Below are 17,585 nucleotides of genomic sequence, written 5' to 3'. Positions count from 1 at the left end.
AGTATCTAATGTTGTTTTTTGCTTACTGTGCTGCAGACACTCCTTGAGTCTATGGTGGATGCAGCAGAAAACCTTTGCCCAAACGTAATGAAGAAGGCTCGCATCCGTGAGGACCTCATTGAGGCCAGCACTGAGAAGATTTCCATCCCACGCACTTTTGTAAAAAATGTCCTCTTGGAGCAATCTGGAATTGATATCCTCAATAAAATTAGGTACTTTAGGAGGCTAATGTAACAAAATTGGAATTTAAATTTTGGGGGGTGTGTGTTTGTGTAGTAGAAGAATTTTAGAATGCTTTTGTGACTCACAGGGAAGTATATTGTGGCATTCAAAGAGCAGGAAATTGTCCTGCAGGTCTGGGAACTTAGATTAATATATTTGGAATCTCTAGGGATGTTAACTAAGATCATGAATGCATGTGCTCTCTTATTTAGTGAAAGATTTGGTTTGTGGTATGCAAATAATATTTTCACGACTAATACTTTTTAAAAAAAAAATTTATTTTCTCACCTAACACTGGATTAATGTAATAGAAGAAAATGACACTATTTACTTTGAGTGGTAGCCGTGCTTTGTCTATTGTTACATTTGGTCTTGTCCTATAGCTGGAGCAATCACTTTAAGACTTTGTGTGGGGCTGTGCACAGCAGACTGACATACTTAAAAAATGGAAACTTGGATATTCAAACCACAAACCTGGAGCAGAAACCATTACCCTAAATAACTCTTAGTTTGTCCTGTAAAAAAAAAAGAAGCTTTTAGCTGACCTTTCATTGCTTTTTTTTCATACTGAATGTATACTAGAGAATATATTTACACAGTATAATGTGGTTAACCTGTACTCTAAACCTTTTCAGTTCCTTTCTGCCTCATGCTTGAAAAGCATGACATTGTGCATTGAGATGCTAATAGCTTTGAGGAGGAAGGAAACAGTTTTGCAGAGTACAGCAAAATAGGCAGGAAAAGGTGTTAAAGACTTTAGTTATACCTTCACAGTGTTTAAAATGGTTCAGGGAGTAAGTTTTCTTCACTTCAGTCCTATCAAATAAATCTTGGCCCCAGGACAATAATACTGCCTCTTCTACTTGTAGAAGCTGGAGCTGCCAGTGAGGTGAGGGTGCCACACTATGATCTTTCCTGTCTTACATTATTTGAAATTAATTTTGGTAGCTGAGGGAGATTCCTTCACTCCCATTCTCTTCCCACTGTGGCTTGGCCACCATTTTACCTCCCTATGAATTGCATTGCCTTTCCAATGAATTCCTTACCTTTTTCTCCAGGCTCTCTGCAGCGGCAATTCTAGCCCCAGACAGAAGTAGTTTTGTTAATCCAATACAGCTCAGTCTACATATGCAAACTATAAACCAAAATCATGTCACTTGCTGGCAAATGCCAGTTGAAAGAGTTGGTGTTGAAAGCAGAGGCAGCAGAGGTGGAGCTTTGGGCTGCAGCTCAGGCAGTTGTGCTTGTTGGCTCCACATCAGCTGCCCTCCATAGCCAGAGTATTTGGTGCTGTCACCAAAGATGGGACCCCAAGGGAGCAATTCAAGGTACATATTTCCTTGAGGGGGAGTTACTAGGGCAACCTTAGCTCTGTGCAGGTGTGGTGGTGTTCCACATATGTCTGTGCAGTGGAAAAATGGCTGACATGAAGTTCTTGAGACAGAAAGTGGTTACCTAGAGCAAAAGAAGAAGCAAAGTTGTGATGGCATTGGCTGAAGAAACAACATTGTACACACTGTACATTGTACACTTGTCTTTACCAGCTGATCAACACAAAAAAAGAATTGAGGAAATGAATGGATTGTAGTTGTTCAATGGAGTAGTGTTCTATAGGCAGCACTGTCCTAATCCCATTCATCTGGGATGTGTGTTTGTCTGATTTTAGTGGTGGAGTATTCCTCTTTGAGTTTCACTTCTTATTTTTATTCAGCTCTCTTACCCAGATGTTTTCATTTCATCTCATGGAAAACTGTGAGAAGCAGGTTAAATATGGTACAGAGGCTCCTGTGTTTATTGTGTGATTCATGAGTTTATTTCTGAAACCTGCAGTCATGTATCCTGACACCCTCTAATGTTTTACTTCAAATAAAATGACAGCACAGTGGATAATCGTCACACTGTTGAATGTGTATTAAAGACGAAAATCTCCTGCGTGAATTAAGAAGTTCTCTCATTTCTAATCCTCACACAGTGAAGTAAAGCTGACAGTGGCTTCTTTCCTGTCTGACCGAGTTGTAGATGAAATCCTGGATGCACTTTCACATTGCCACCACAAACTGGTGAGTTTTTTCTTGGTTGATATCTAATATGTCAGATCGCAACAATGCCATTTATATTCATAACTTGTTCAGTTTCTCTTTGACAGTTCTATTTTGAAATTGGTTTTATTTTTGTTGACATCCTGACATCTTTTGAAATATAATTTTGGGGCTCTTGTCTCTTTGCTGTAAGAAAGATGTAACCTTGGAAGAGACTGTGTTATATACTTGTCCTATTATCTTTTGAGCTGTTGTCAGATCTAGAACTAAAAATGCCATCAGAATGCAGTTTTGAGTTGTTAGTTAAGATCAGTCCTAGTGTTTATCTAGGTGAGAGTATAAGGCTTGGTTGCTTATGAAATGAGAGGTAAGATTTCATTCTTTAGAATTCTTCAGGTACTGCTGGGACCTTGTTCCCTGAATGAGTATGTTTTGAGGTTACCTCAGAAATGGAGGTAACCTCAAAACATTTTGAAGAGAAATGAGTCGGAAGGTAGGAGGGGAAGCATTCTTACTTGAAGGTCCTGAGCTGTTGGGAGGCACAAATATTTGTTATAGAGCTAGTTGCCTCATCAAGAGTAGAAGAAATAAACAAATGTGTATCCATAGAAATTTTTTTTTGCTTCTAATGCAAGAAGGCTTTGTAAGGACAATCCAGTAGTCTTTTTTTTAAAGAACTCAGTGGGTGGTTGTTCTGATTAAAGTTGCTCTTCAGTTCTAATTGAAATTTCTCTGGCTTCAATTTGCAGTCATGATTTTTTCTCAGATGCTTTTCTCACCAAGATAAGGGAACTATATATTCTTTTTATTTCCTCTCTGCAAAAGTCCTCATATGCATAAAACAAATCACTCTTTCTGCCCCCTCTCCCCCTTTTTTTAATGGAAGACTGAGTTACTTGAGCATGCATCTTTGTAATACAGAGCAGCATTGTGTAAAGGTACAACCTCTGGTATCTGGAGCTATGCAGCAGCAGCAGCAGCCTGCTCTGGGAGAGACCACATGAATGAGCTCCAGTTTGTCCTGGAGGAGGCTCAGCTGGAATGAGCAGTGACTGGGCTGTGTCTGTCCAGTGGTATTGCACAACCTGGACATGCCCAGGTTCCTGCACAGTACATCATTTTCTCCAGCCTTTGAGTCACTTCACTGAAAATCCTCTGCAATTTTTCCAGCTGTTTTGGAAGTCACTTTTAAAACTGTGGTTTCCAGAACCATACAGACTATTTAAGTGTTTTAACCAACACAGTCTACAGGAATGAAATTGTTTTTCTCCTGATATTCCTTCTTCCTTGTATTTATAGCCAAGAATATAAGAATTCCTTCCTTTTGTCAGAGTTTCAGTGGCAACTTAATTTTAGGACCAGGTTTGCTAGACCTCCCTCCCACTAAAGGCTCCTGGATACTTGTTGCTTTTCAGGATTGTGGAATTGGCTAATTGTCAGTGCTCTTGGTTTCTAAGGAATGACTGTAGATTTTGGGTTGGGTTGATTTGCTTTGTGATCCATTTTGGCCTACATGACTAATATGTCCCTTTCACCATTTAATTCTGCTGTGTTTCTGTTAGCTCTAGGTTCTTTGAGATGGTATAGCACTGATGAAAACCTTGAGTAATACTGATCTCAAAAATGCTGCTAGAGAAACTCCTGTCTGATTTGACACTGTTAATTTTCAACAGACAGCTGCAATCTGAGAGCTGGCAGCTAGTTCTTCATACAGCAAAGATTAAATGCACTGATGCAGTTCTCAGCCAGTTCCTTAAATTTGAGTGTCATGTTCTACTAATTCAACCACCCACAAATGTCTGTGTTTGTTGCATTGGCATAGTAGTGTTTGAGGCAACTTTGAAAAATAAACCTTGTTTGACAAGACCTCGGCTTGCCTAATGAGACAACGATTAGCATTAATTATTATTGCAGCTATTTTAGTGTGCTTGAAGATAAATTCATAGCAGCTCTCCAGTTGCTTTTCCTAAGTAGGCACCAGACTAAATGAGATATAATTAACTCAGGTCATCTGTTGACCTTTTTTGATGGTTAACAAAACAGCAATCCACTGGTTGTGCCGCGTTGTGCTGATGTGAAGCAGTGGACTACAGTTCTCCCTAGCTGCCTCTTTGAAGACTTCTGTGACCAACTGATTCGAGACAGCTGATCTTCAAATATTTGCTTTTAGCAGATGTTTGTTTAATATTCTCTTCAGTTATCAAAAGAACTAGAAAATACTTCATTATTTTCATGACATCATGAGCCCACTCCATCCCAAATACAACCCAGGGTGGTTTCTATAACATTCCCTGTGGTCCTAGTGGCAGTTTTTGCTATGCAGGTCTAAAAACAGACTTTACTGTTGATACAGCTTTTCCCTATCTATTTCTTCAGTGAAACAGAACAGAGGTATTTAAAACTGTGGGTTTTTTGTGAATAGCAGATTATAACATTTTTGGCCATTGAATAATTATGAAAATTATATTGGCTGATATTGTACATGTCTTTGTTAATTTAAAAAGGGTTCAAGAAAAAGCTTCCTCTCCACACTTCTATTTCCTTTATATGACAAACCCAGTGTGAGGACTAACCAACATAACTGAGCTTTCCTTTTGTACTTGGTCTTCCAGGATTTCTGATTGCTGAAATTCTGTAAACTTTCTAGATGGGGTCTCTTTGTCTTTTTTAAGATTGACTGGCGTGTTCCTGTCTTTATCTCCAGGCTGACCATTTGACCAGACGTGGCAAGCCACTTCCACAGCAGGAATCACTGGAGATTGAGTTAGCTGAAGAAAAACCCACTAAACGCTCCATGATCACGGTTGAGGAGTTGACAGAGATAGAACGTTTGGAGGATCTGGACACTTGTATGGTAAGACACATTCCACAGCTTGTGTGGTTAACCACACAGGTAACAAGGGAAGATACTTCTCAGAATATTATTTAGCAAATTTGTAGTATCAGGAAACTGAAGTTAGGAATTAACTTCTAGAAGAAGTAAATGTTAGATTGGAAAATTTTTCCTGAACTGCATCTTGTTCAGCAGAAGAAAAGCTTTCCCCTTTTCTTCACTTCTTTCCTTGTGCCTGTTCAAGGGCCTTTCCCTTGCATACGCTGCTAGTACAGTAAACACCTCTTTCATGGGGCACAATTTCACAGAGCTTCAGCTGAGGTAATAAATTGGACCATGCTATCCTTTGACAACGTGTTGCTTTCTGCCTTTGTCTTCCCTCTACTTGTGACAACAAATATTTCTGCCTGAAAGTTGTTACTGACTATGAACAGAAGTTGATTTATGTGTCACTTTATTATAAAGATGGCTCTGTGCCATATCATCATCCTTACAAGATGTGAACCCACATGATTGCAAATATAACTGTTCTCAATCTCAAATTCCCCTCCACCCAGCTCAGTCTGTTGGGGAGCTTTACTGTGGACAGGAACTTTAGGACGTGTTTCTCTATCACAAATTAGTCAGTCTAATAGGTGGTCACTCCTGCAAGGGATGACCTTTCTGCTCTACCTTCTTACCTGATTCCTTGGCCATGTGCTTTCACCAGAAGGTAAGATGGAAGAAAAACTGATCGCTGTTCTTTGTAGGAGGTTTGTTGATTCAGCTCCCTGAATAATTGTACTGCAGAGTCAGACAGCACAGGAGAAGGAGCAGCAGGGCTGCTGCTATCTCCAGCAGCTATCTGTTGGTCTCATTTATCTGTAAAACAAAAGCACACCTTCATTGCAAATACCAGCTTAAAATAGGTTCTCTCTCCCTTCCAAATCTCCTGTTTCACTGAGAGCTAGTTTGAGACAATATTTGTCTGAGCATCACAAATCCCTGTGAGGTTTGTGGTGTTGATTACATCATCTTGTTCATCACTGGTACTGTCACGTTCCAGAGGCTTTCTGCTGGCTTCATATATAGAAAACTAAACTAAAGGCTTGTTTTGACACCCCACACTCTGCCTTTAAATTTATTCTTGTAGCCTGTTAGGATGGTAGTACTGGAAATGTAAAAAATAGCTCCTGTCTTTATCTTATATCACCATGGTTATATGACAGCATCATATCACTCCACTGTTATCCTTCACTTTGGCCATATTAAAATAATGGAAATGTGATGCTGCTTACACTCTCTAAAAAATGCATTAGATGCTAACTGTACTTATCTTCAGAAGTGTTTATATGTCTTCATTCTCTTCATTCACCCTCATCTTGCACAGAGATTGAAATACCTTTGTGACCCAGATTCTCATCAGTATCTAATTTCTGAAGAGAATGAAGCATCAAATAAACATGAGACAGTAATCTTAGTCAGTGCTAAAGAATCCATTTATTAAAAACTGTAATCCATATTTGGGAGCTGCTTTTTGCATTCTGACTGCAAATGATGTTGCTTGCTGCTGTAAAAATACGCAGATAAATAGATGAATTCATAGAATAGTTTGAGTTGAAAGGGACATGAAAGATCAGGTTCTGTGGACAGGGACATCTTCTATTAGACCTGGTTGTTCAGAGCATAATCCAGTTTGTCCTTGGACACTTTCAGGGACAGGGCATCCACAACTTCTCTGGGCAACCCATTCCAGTGCCTCATCACCCTCACTGTAAAGAATTTCTTCCTAATATTCTTATCAACATCCACCCTCTTTCAGTTGAAGCCATTTATCCTTTTTTCTATCGCTACATGCCCTTGTAAAAAGTCCTGCCTTTTTGTAGATGCCCTTTAGGTACTGTTATAAGGTCTCCCTGGAGCCCTCACTTCTCCAGGCTGAACAACCCCAGCTCCTTCAGCCTGTCTTCATAGGAGAGATGCTCCAGCCCTCTGATCATCCTCATGGCCTCATCTGGACTCATTCCAGCAGGTCCATGTCCTTAAATTGGGGGCCTCAGAGCTGGAACACAGCCCTCCTGGTGGGTTCTCACAGGATAAGAGTAGAGGGGCTGAATCCCCTCCCTCACTCTGCTGTCCACTCTGCTTTTGATACAGCCCAGGATACAATTGCCTTTTTGGGATGTGAGTGCACATTGTCAGGTCTTGTTGAGCTTCCCCTCCATGAACACCCCCAAGTCCTTCTCCCCAGGGCTGCTCTCAGTCTGCCCAGCCTGTGTTTGTGCTTGGGATTGCCCCAACCCATGTGCAGGACTTAGCACTTGGCTTTGTTGAGCTTTAACATTGACACAATGACACAGCTCCAAAAGGCTGAGCAATACAGGGAATTTTACTGAGCTAGTGTTTGCACTGAGTTTCTTGCAACTAAAAACACTTCAAGAATGCATCTTCTTTCTGCATGGAGTTAGTAACTTCAAAGAGAGCACTTGCCAAGTGATTCATTTTAGCTATGGGAAAATGTTACAGAGTTCAGATATTCTCTTGATAAACATAACCTTATTTGTGGCAGCTTTTAAGTGTCACACAGGTATTTGTGTGGAAACAAGGAACCCTCTGAAAGGGTCGTCAAAGAATGTTTTATGAGCTGATCAGTGCAGGACACAGATATGTTGCTGAGAGATTTTACTAGGAAGAGAAGCATATGGTTTTATGAACTATAATTGGGAATGTAATTTATTTTGAATATTTTAAATCTTAAATGCGAAATAGATATTTAGATATTACTTCCAAAACAGCATTAGTTCAGGACTCTGCCTTGCTTGGTCATTGGAAATCCTTAAGCAGATCTTAGCCTTTTGATTAAATGCACCTGGCTGTGTGTTAGGCAAAGCTCAAACCTGAAACCTTGAATTGCAGCTTGGTATTTGTGCTTGTTTGGGAGCCTAATCTCCTATAGCCAAAAGTATTTGGAAAATAGGATAAGGCTGATTATGTTGCAGGGATGCCAGAGAAAACTTGCCTATTCTAAGCCAGCCTTGCTCCAGCTGGCTGTCAAGATGTTTTGGGAAGAAGAGATTTTGGTCATGAAGGAGAGGCAGTCAGCTTGGACCACCTTTTGGGGGAAGCTGTTTCCCATTTGCAAAACAGGATTTGTTTTGCAAACCTCCATTATCTTCATCAATTCTTTGTCCTTGTTTTCTTCATCAAGCCTATTTATGATCAGTATTTTGTCTGGGGTAAACCATACAGCCTCATGTTGTTATTTACCAGCTTCCCTTGAAGCTGGATTTCAACAATGTGGGGAAAAACTGGATCTGGAATCACATTTGACTATGGTTGTAGGTAGATTGTATATCACTGAAACTATATGAATGACTGGGAGTGAGGTGGATCTATTGGTAATAAAATGTTTATGAGCTATTTGTTTTTATGTGTGGGTTGGAAGCCAAATGCAGAAGAGTTTGGAAAACTTGGACTGGCAGCAGAGGGATCTGAAACCTCCATTGCTGGTGATAGAGGGAACAGACAGGCACTATTTCAGAGCCTGCCCACCCATTCTCAAGCAGAGTGCAGAGTGGCTGTGGCTGGGAGGATTTCCCTGACAGAGAAGAAATTTAGATATGTATAAACAACACAGACAAGACAGAATGAAATATCACAAATGGGCTTATGAAATGCATCACTGAAAAATGGACTCTTACATGTTATTGCTAGTATTTTCTGTTGTGGGAATTAGGATTTCCTAAATACCAAACTCTGCAGTTAACACTTATTAGCTTCAGCTTAGGGTAAATTTCTTATCCAGCCTTTAACAGTGGCCTGAGGGCCCATAATATGAAAGACTTGTCAGTCATGCCAGTATTTACCAGTCTGTTAAATGAGTTGTGAGGAACACTGGGAGCAATTGAGTGGTCCAGCGTAGGATGAGATTGCTGGAACATTACACATCCAAAAGTTTCTGATCTCCCTGAGCTGCACAACAGTAAATTGATGCTTCCCTAATCTACAGCTGTCTTAGTTGTCTGCATTTGATTAGAGCTGCATTGATGGTAATGAGTCATTAGATAAAACTTGTGTGCAACTAAGATGGAAAGAAAAATCTTTATGCAGAAAATAACTTGCTCTTCTCAGATGAAAGGAAAACCCTTGGCCTGCTTTTCAGAGCTTAGACTCAATCATGAATTAAGTTCATTAAATAGTATGGTTTGTCTAAATTGTCTTGTGTGTATATGATGAGTGTGACACATATTCAACTCATGCATGCATTTTAAAACTACCTTTAAATAATGCACCCTTTTTTTACTGAGACTGAATATTGTGTGTCTTGGTATGTATGATCAAGTAGGGAGGTACTATCTGATTTTGATTTGCATAATGCTTCTAGTTGTCATGTGCATTAGTACTTTGCAGAAGTAAGAAATATTAAATAATACTCACTCCCCACCAAAAGAGAGTGAAGCATCTTTGTTAGATGTGTTTAACAGTTATTTTCTTAAATCTTTTTTTTTTTTAGCTATTTGAATAGAGCTCAAGAGAGTCAGGACACTATTTAAAGATGTTTTGAGACAAACAGCTTTTCTTTTACTAACAATCCATGTACCTATCTTTTTTAAATATCTCTTTCAGCAATACAACTTTATTACTATAGGTAGTAATGAGCATACAGCCAGGATAAGTATTGTTTTTAGAGCAAAGTAGAGGTTATTTGTTTTATGAAGAGGTATGGTAGGAAGTTGTTTGAAACATGTAAAGCAATTGTAGGTTGCAATACAGAAGTTTGCCTATAACTCTTCTTTAAAGCATTTCTGTGTAAGATTGAAACACTTGGATGGTAAATTGTGTTTGAAAAAATGCTAGTGGCTAATGGGGCAGGACTGCCTGTGATGAGTATTGAGTGTTAGCCATTCTTCATCTATTTCTAATTTTAACCACAGAAATTGTTCTGTGATTTCAATGAAGGAAAAAAAATCTCATTAGCAATATATTAAAGTTCTTTATTGAACAATAGATTTCACCTGTAGATCAGAGAAGAAAATTTGCAGAAATAGCAGAACACTTGTAGATTGGTGGTGTATGTTTTCCTGGCTAGCCATTGTCAAAGATTTAGCAGATGAGTACTGTATTCACATGAAAATTTATGGCCTTGTGTGTTCTGAATGACAAGGAGTGTATGGACCTCAGTGTTTTCAGAGAAAAGGAAAAAATGGCACTCACCAAGAATAAAATTATTGAAAACAAACAAACATGACAAAATGACCACCCCAAACTCATACAGCACCACCTGCAAGCTTTTCTCCCCTGACCCACCCCCAACCCCTGCCCCTTTTCCCATCAGCAGCAAGTTTGAATTAAAACAACAGAAACCTCTTCAGTTGCTTTCACTGGCAGAAGGAGAGGATCATGGTGCACACTCAGGAACATGTGCCACTGATGCTGTAAGAAGAAAAACCAAAGCACAGATTCTCTGGTATGCCCTGACTTACTATCACATCTGATTCTTACTGCTCCCTGTTTACCTGCAACAGAATTGTCTCAAGCATAGACTCAGCTTTTTGGATGAAAGACTGAACACCTACTGCAAATAAACCCAGTTTCCTGTTGGACTCTGTATTCTCCTGTGCTATAAATAAAGCTCCAGCTCTGCGACTGACTTTATCCAGCAAAAGTCTTCTTTTTGCTGAAATGAGCATTTCCACTTTCCACCATACAGAGTTCGCACTTTCCTGCCCACAACCTCACAACAAACTGGGTGTGGGAATTGATTCGACTGACAGTTCAGCTTTTCACAGAGGATTTCTTTCCCAGGTTAGTTTACAGACCAACTAGTCCCCTGGTTGAGGCCACAGAACAAATCCTGAGTGGCAGAAACAAGCAGACAGGGATGAGGGCAAAGGCAGCAGCCTGGATGAATGGTGGATTAAATTGATTGTGACACTTGAGTTTCTCTCTTGTATGCATTAGCAGAAATGGGCCTTTGATGTGCAGTAAATACAGCACTCTGTGGGAAGCTAGAAACTGGCATTATGGTATGTGAGAGTGTTCTTGGCTTCTGAAAAGGCTCACAGGCATGTGAGCAAATCTAGTGCAGTGGGAGTCCAGTCATATTTCTGACTCACCCCGAACTAGGACAGTTTATGGAAATATCACCAGGAGGAGCAAAGCACACTGCCAGAGTCCTCCTTCCTTAAGCCTTTCCCTACACATGCAGTACTGTGGCTGAGAAAGTGCCATACAAAGGGAATCAGTGTGATCACCTTGCAGAATGTCTTCTTTGTTTCCAATTTATGTGTTATCCTCATTAGAATTATGAATACATTAATTTTAATAGTGAATATTCATTACCTATCTTTTCCTGATTTCCTCTGTATATAATTTTGCAACATCCTCACTGCCCTTACCCATGTTTATTCAGTACTTGATACATGTATAGACTACAGAGTACAGGCTTATGAGGGGTTACATGTTCCCAGCTGAAACACTCTAAAAGAAACCTAGCTTTCAGTGTCTTTTCTTGGGTCTCTAAATGGAAGGAGGTGATGGATAATTTATAGGTAGGTTTTCTTTCTTAAACCAGCTGAGATTTCTTAGAGTTCAAAGCTGTTTCTCATAATCTAGAGTTCATTTTTGGCACAATATGAAGTAAATGAAGAATGTGATGAACTGCTTAAGAGCACTGCATTCATGTTTAAGAAAAAAAATGTATAAATTTGGAGATTGCTTTCTGCCTAGGTTATAGGAAGAGCTGTGGAATGCAGCTGCTGGGTATTCTGTTTGGGTGGTGACACCTGTACCAGGCACTTTATAGAGTTTATAGAGTCTTCCTGCAATACTGGTGCCTTAGCAGACCCAGATTTATGCTGGAGGTGGAGAGGAGGGTGTGTAGTTGCTGTGATTTCATCTGGCAGGCAGCTGAACATCATGCTCACCTCCCCCGCAGTGGGATGCGTGAGAGAATCAGAAAAAAAGTAAAAAACTCATGGTTTGAGAAGAAAAACAAGTGGAGCAGAAAAGGAAGGGGGTATAGTAATAATGACAAAAAAATGTACAAAACAAGTGGCACATGATGCAGTTGTTCAGCACCTGCTGACTGATGCCCAGCCAGACCCTGAGGAGCAGCCACCACCCCCTGGCCAATTACCCCCAGCTTTATAAGCTGAGCATGACGCCATATGGTCTGGAATGTCCCTTTGGTCAGCTGGGGTCAGCTCTCCTGGCTTTGCCCCCTCACAACTTCTTGTGCACCCCCACTCTCCTTGCTGACAGGGCTGCATGAGAAGCTGAAAAGTCCTTGATTTAGTGTAAGCACTGCTCAGCAACATTTAAAAGCACCATCATGTTATCAACATTGTTCTTGTACTAAATCCAAAACACAGCACTGTACCAGATGCTTGGAAGAAAATGAACTTGTTCCCAGCTGGGAACAAGAAAGCACTTACATCCTTTGTGGCAGTAATTGTCTTATTGATGCTGAGTTTCCATTGGTTTACTTCATGTGTCATGAAAAAGCCACATGGAGAGGAGAGTTCAGTAACAAACCACTCACTGAAGCACTGGTCTTGAGAGCTGAACTTCTCTGCAGGGATTTTAAGTTCTTCTACTACTAAGAGGTTTGTCTGTGGTGGACAGAAAGGTCTTGAATGTGCAGCTGTGCAGTCTGTGGGTAGTGCCACTCCTGGCTGCTCAATCCAACCATTTGCCACTCTGCAGACAAAAATTTGAATGCCCAGGCTGCCAGCACAGGCATCTCAGCAGGCACCAGCTGGCTGTCATAGGCTGTCACAGCCTGCTTATGGACACCCAGCCACCACCTGGGGGAGAGGTGACTGTCCCTACCTGCATTTGCTTGCCCATTCAAGCCAGCAGCTGAATCACCCCAGAACTCACCCACCTGCTTCAGGTAGAGTTAAGAGGTTATGGGAGTAAGCCCCTTTTACACAGGTTGGGTCAGGGAGCACTCATGTGGTCCCTTTTGCCAGCAGGACCATGGAGTCAGTTGATGTTCAGCACAAACAGATATAGAGTCATCTTCCCACAGACTCTGCTTATAAGAATCTTCTTGTTATTTCCCTGGTAGATCAGCAGGAGCTCCTTTGGAGTAGTTCTTGCCAAAATCTCTGCTCTGAAGCCTTTGGCAGAGGCATGACAGCAAGCAGCATGAGAATAACCTGTGATAATGCTATTTCTGTAGCACACATCTCTCTGCAGCCATGATGTGTCATAATTCAATTAGCATCTGGCAAGTTGACCTTCTCAAATGGCTGAGGAGTTTTCTGTATAGGTTGTGTGGTCCTTTCTGCTGCTTTTTTGATTCTTCCAGCATCTCAGATGAACAAGTTGGCATGAGGCACTTAATCTGTGTTGTCTGGGGAAATCTTGTTTACTCTGAAATCTGGAGAGCTTACTGAAAATAGCACAAGCATGAGTCTGTCTCACTAAGAGTGCTTCACGCTTCTTGCTTCACCCAGAAGAACATGAGGCTTGCCACATTTTGCTCTGCAACACTGATACTTCATCTTGCAAGGATAAAGAATACTTCCTCACAGGAAGAGGGGAGATAAAGTCTGTGTTAGGGTAGACAGTTACAGAGTACCATTAGGCTTTGCTATATTTTGTCAAGGAAAAGTAGGTTAGGATGAGCTGGGTTACCAGAATAGGAACTTCAAAATAAATGAATAAATAAAATCAAGCATACATACTGCCAAAAGGTCAGAAGACAGCTTCCAAGTCATCAAGTCTCATCACTGCTATCATTGACAACTGCATCACACAGCCTTATTCATAAATGTATCAGGCTTCCTCTCAAAACATCTTTTGTTAGACTAGAGGAGAACTTAGAGGAAAACATACTTTCTTTGGATGTTATTCAGGTCAGCTAAAGCATCATTACAAAGTGGTGCATCTATCTTTGGAGTGAGATTGTATCTCATGTTAGATCAAGTTAGTGTGAATTTTTGAGGTCAGTAGTGGCAGGACTGGAATACTAATTTGAAACCAAAAGCACTTAAACAGGTGAAAGAATGTTCAAGTATGCAGATATTAAAGAAAATGAAAAGAAACAAATGAGAGACAACAAAGTGATAGAAAAGTCAGGTTGGTTTCACTCAAAGTTGATCAGAACCTCATTTTATCTGCTACAGTTTATCTATGAGTCATTTCCAATACCATGGTATTTAGATACTCCTGGGAAGTTTGTGTCTATACAATCAGCATTTAATTCCATGCTTGTGGTGAGCAGCCCTGCTTTGCAGGGTAGGCATCTTCCAATCCTTTCGTTGTGTTTCTGTCTCTCCTAGGCTCACGTGCTGCCCCATGACTGTCTGACCAAGCAGCATTATTTAAATTAGGTCATATTTCAGTGTCATCACTGCATAGGTCAGCTTTTGAGTTTTGCCATCCTCTCTTGGGTAAATAATGATTGACATTTTCTATCAGTTTGTTTTATAGGAGAAAGTCAAATATTCTATTCAAGTATTTCAGTTTCTCATGCAGGGTCTTAGAATATTTGCTAGTCGCCTGTCAAGATATTTCCTGTTTTCAATAGGAAAGGAAGATAACTTGATAAAGTATAGGCAGGACTTAAAATTCAGAAAGTTGAGAGGTTTTTTTAATGTTTTAGTTTATAAAGTATATTTCGAAATGTCTGAGGGGTACAAAGATTTATTGTGCATGCGGGAGAGATGTCTGAAGCAGTATTTTCTGTGAGAAAATAACAACAGCTCAAGTATGCCTGGGTTTTCAAGAGTAAAACTTCCCATCATAATTCTGAGCATGGAGTCCACTTGCCGCTCCAGGGCATTTCCCCTGTCAAATGCCACCACAAGCAATGCATCATCTGCCCACACAGGGCCTGGCAACAGTGGAAAGATGACTGGTAGTTTTTTGTCTGGATGACTGCTTATCCTTTTAGTAGCTGTTCAGGTTGTTGGATGGAAGGAGAGATGCAGAAGTTGTGCTGATTCTCAGTGCTGGAAGCTCTAGGGCAGACAGGTACAGCAGTTCTTTTCATAAAATCATCAAATGGTTTCTGTTGGAAGAGACCTTTAAAGATTCACTAGTTCCAAGTTCCTGCCGTGGGCAGGAGCAGCCTTTGCTAGATGAAGTTGCCCTAAGCCCTGTTTTTCCTGGCTTGAACACCCATTCAGGAGTACATTGCCTCTGAGCTGCTTTAATGATGTTCTTGCCCAGGGCACCTGATACATATGGTAGCTGTTAAAGGACTGCCTAAGGCTATCTTGAATAGCTGTCCACCCCTGCACGTTTGCCAAGTTTAAGAGCTTTTTATTCTTACTGTATGGAAGATTAGGTCATGAACAAAGTAAATTTTGGGTCAGCTTTTGCCAGCTGAAGGTAATAAACAATGACAAGCAAGCAGGTTATGGTGACTTGAAGATATAGTTTGTGCTAGCTGACCCACCGCAGCTCTCTGCCCTGCGCTTAGTTTTTAACTAAAATAACTATAAAAGCAAAAGTAATGTAGTTGGAACCATCCTCTTGGATCATCTTGAAGCCCAGGTACTGTAGAAGATGTTAACCTCTTTATGAACAAATAGAAAGCAAAACTGATGCTATGGAGACTTGCTTTTTCTTTTGCAGGTGGTAGTTGCAGGCACGAATTCCTTGCAGGATACTAATTCAGAACATGGAATTAAACATTTGGTTTAGTAATTTTAGGAACCACTCAGTTTAATTTGTATCTGATTTTTCACTCTTCATGCTGAAAGCTTTGGTTGGTTTTATGCAGGAATGTTTATTAGCAGGAATTTTACATGACTCAAAAGATGCAAGTGCAGAATTATTAATTAAAAGAAAATACTGAAATGCTTGATGAAATATCAGAGTACATGCGCCACATCTCAGCAAGCAGAAAAGCAAAGGTTCCTTGGCTAGTGAAATATAACAAGCTCAAGGGCAAATCTACTGAGCTTATCTTACTGCAGTGCTGCTCCTTTTCTTTCAGAAAATATTTCTGTACAAAGTAATTCTAAAGGTCAGGGTGGTTTATATGAGACTAATTGAATTAATACTGAACCCATAGGTCCTTCTCTAGAAATTCAGCTCTTCAGGGAGGGAAGACAAGTAAACATACTCCTGAAACTCACATATGGATTATTTTGTATGCCATATTTATTTACACTATTTACTCTGTCTGTCTATCTATCTATCTATCTATCTATCTATCAATCATATTTAGAGTACAGAACTCTGAAATATGAAGGTAAGGACTGATATGCTGATACAAAAGATCATGGCCCCTACATTCAGGACTGTGAGGGGCTTTGCTCTAGGTGTCACAGATTTTAGCATTGCATTTAACTTTCCAAGGACAATGGCACTCAAGGGGCAGATTCTAAGGACAGTGGCTCAGGTTATTGTCACTGCAAGTGAGAAGTGCATTACTGGTTTTCAGAAGCCACATGGGGGGTTTCACCCTGGAAATCGCATCACAAAATCTTTTGTAGTTGAAGTAAGCAATAGCAACTTCCTAGTTCCTAGGGTTTTCTATACAGATGGTGAGATACCTGCATGTCCAAAGATGTCACGTGCAAAACCCAGAACTGGTCAATTTGCTGCTCTGCTTCGTTAAGAATTTTTTTTTTATGAGACAACAGATGTGAGACACTATCAGAGGTAGTTAGGAGACAAAAGGAAGCGTGGCAAATGTTGATTGACTGAACTGGTGTCATGGCAGCTTTACAGGTCAGAATTCCTTACAGCAAAAGAAAACAACAGGACTTGTGATAAAATGCTTTGTTTTCTTATAATTCTTTCTTAAAAAGGTATACCCCACAAAACGCATACAGCTGAAATGGTACAGCATTGGATAAATATGTTCTGTAAAATTCCTTTGAAATATTTTTATGACATCTCAAACCTCATTGGCACATTCCTAGAATGCAGTTTCTGATTTTGTTTGGGTTTAATTTTCTTGGGATTTTTGGTTGTGGGTTGATATTTCATCTTTGGGGATGGTCCATGTACACTGTGAGGCAGACCACTTCATATTGCAATTATGCTGAGAGCAAACAGAGGGGGGGAAGGTTGAGAGGCCTCATGGACTGTAGTGCTTCAGGGGTCTGAAGACTGGCATTAGGTTCCCTGCAGAGCAGCCAGATTCCTTGGTGGCTTCAAGCAAGTCCCTCTGTCTTTGCTTTGCTTAATGGTGCTTCCTCCTCTAACCTGTTGCCTGCTGTGCGCCTCTTTCTCCCTCCTGACTCCCTACCCACAAGGTATTTGGCACCTTTTAAGTGCCTCAGTAGTCGGGAGATCACTGAAGTGTGGAAGGTAGGAGTTTTCCATGAGCCCTTGTTGGATCAGGACCATAGACTGTAAACTCCCTCAGATCCTGGGACTGCTTCTATTTATGTATGTTACTTTGCACTTTGGTCCTAGTCACATTTCCAGCTGCATATATAATACAAATAACTTTCCTGTCTGTGCATTAAGTACACAGAAAATGCTGGACTACTGCCACAAATGCTGTCTGAAAGAGAATCAGTGGCAGGTTTATTTCT

The 17,585-nt window shown here is 40.4% G+C and overlaps 1 protein-coding gene across 7 annotated transcripts in view; it reads left to right on the top strand.

Moving 5' to 3' along the window:
• CARMIL1 (capping protein regulator and myosin 1 linker 1) overlaps positions 1 to 17,585 on the top strand; it is a 189,598-nt gene that overhangs the window by 143,147 nt on the left and 28,866 nt on the right. For all 7 annotated transcript variants that reach the window (XM_054639030.2, XM_077183526.1, XM_077183515.1 and 4 more), the window contains 3 exons: positions 37 to 212; positions 2,195 to 2,282; positions 4,966 to 5,115. In XM_054639030.2, the coding sequence (XP_054495005.2) occupies positions 37 to 212; positions 2,195 to 2,282; positions 4,966 to 5,115 (414 nt within the window). The remainder of the gene's footprint in view (positions 1 to 36; positions 213 to 2,194; positions 2,283 to 4,965; positions 5,116 to 17,585) is intronic.

Source organism: Agelaius phoeniceus, chromosome 1 (assembly GCF_051311805.1).
Source record: "Agelaius phoeniceus isolate bAgePho1 chromosome 1, bAgePho1.hap1, whole genome shotgun sequence".
Taxonomy (NCBI): Eukaryota; Metazoa; Chordata; class Aves; order Passeriformes; family Icteridae; genus Agelaius; species Agelaius phoeniceus.
Note: the sequence above shows the minus strand (reverse complement) of the source record. Positions and strands in the feature narration are given on the sequence as shown.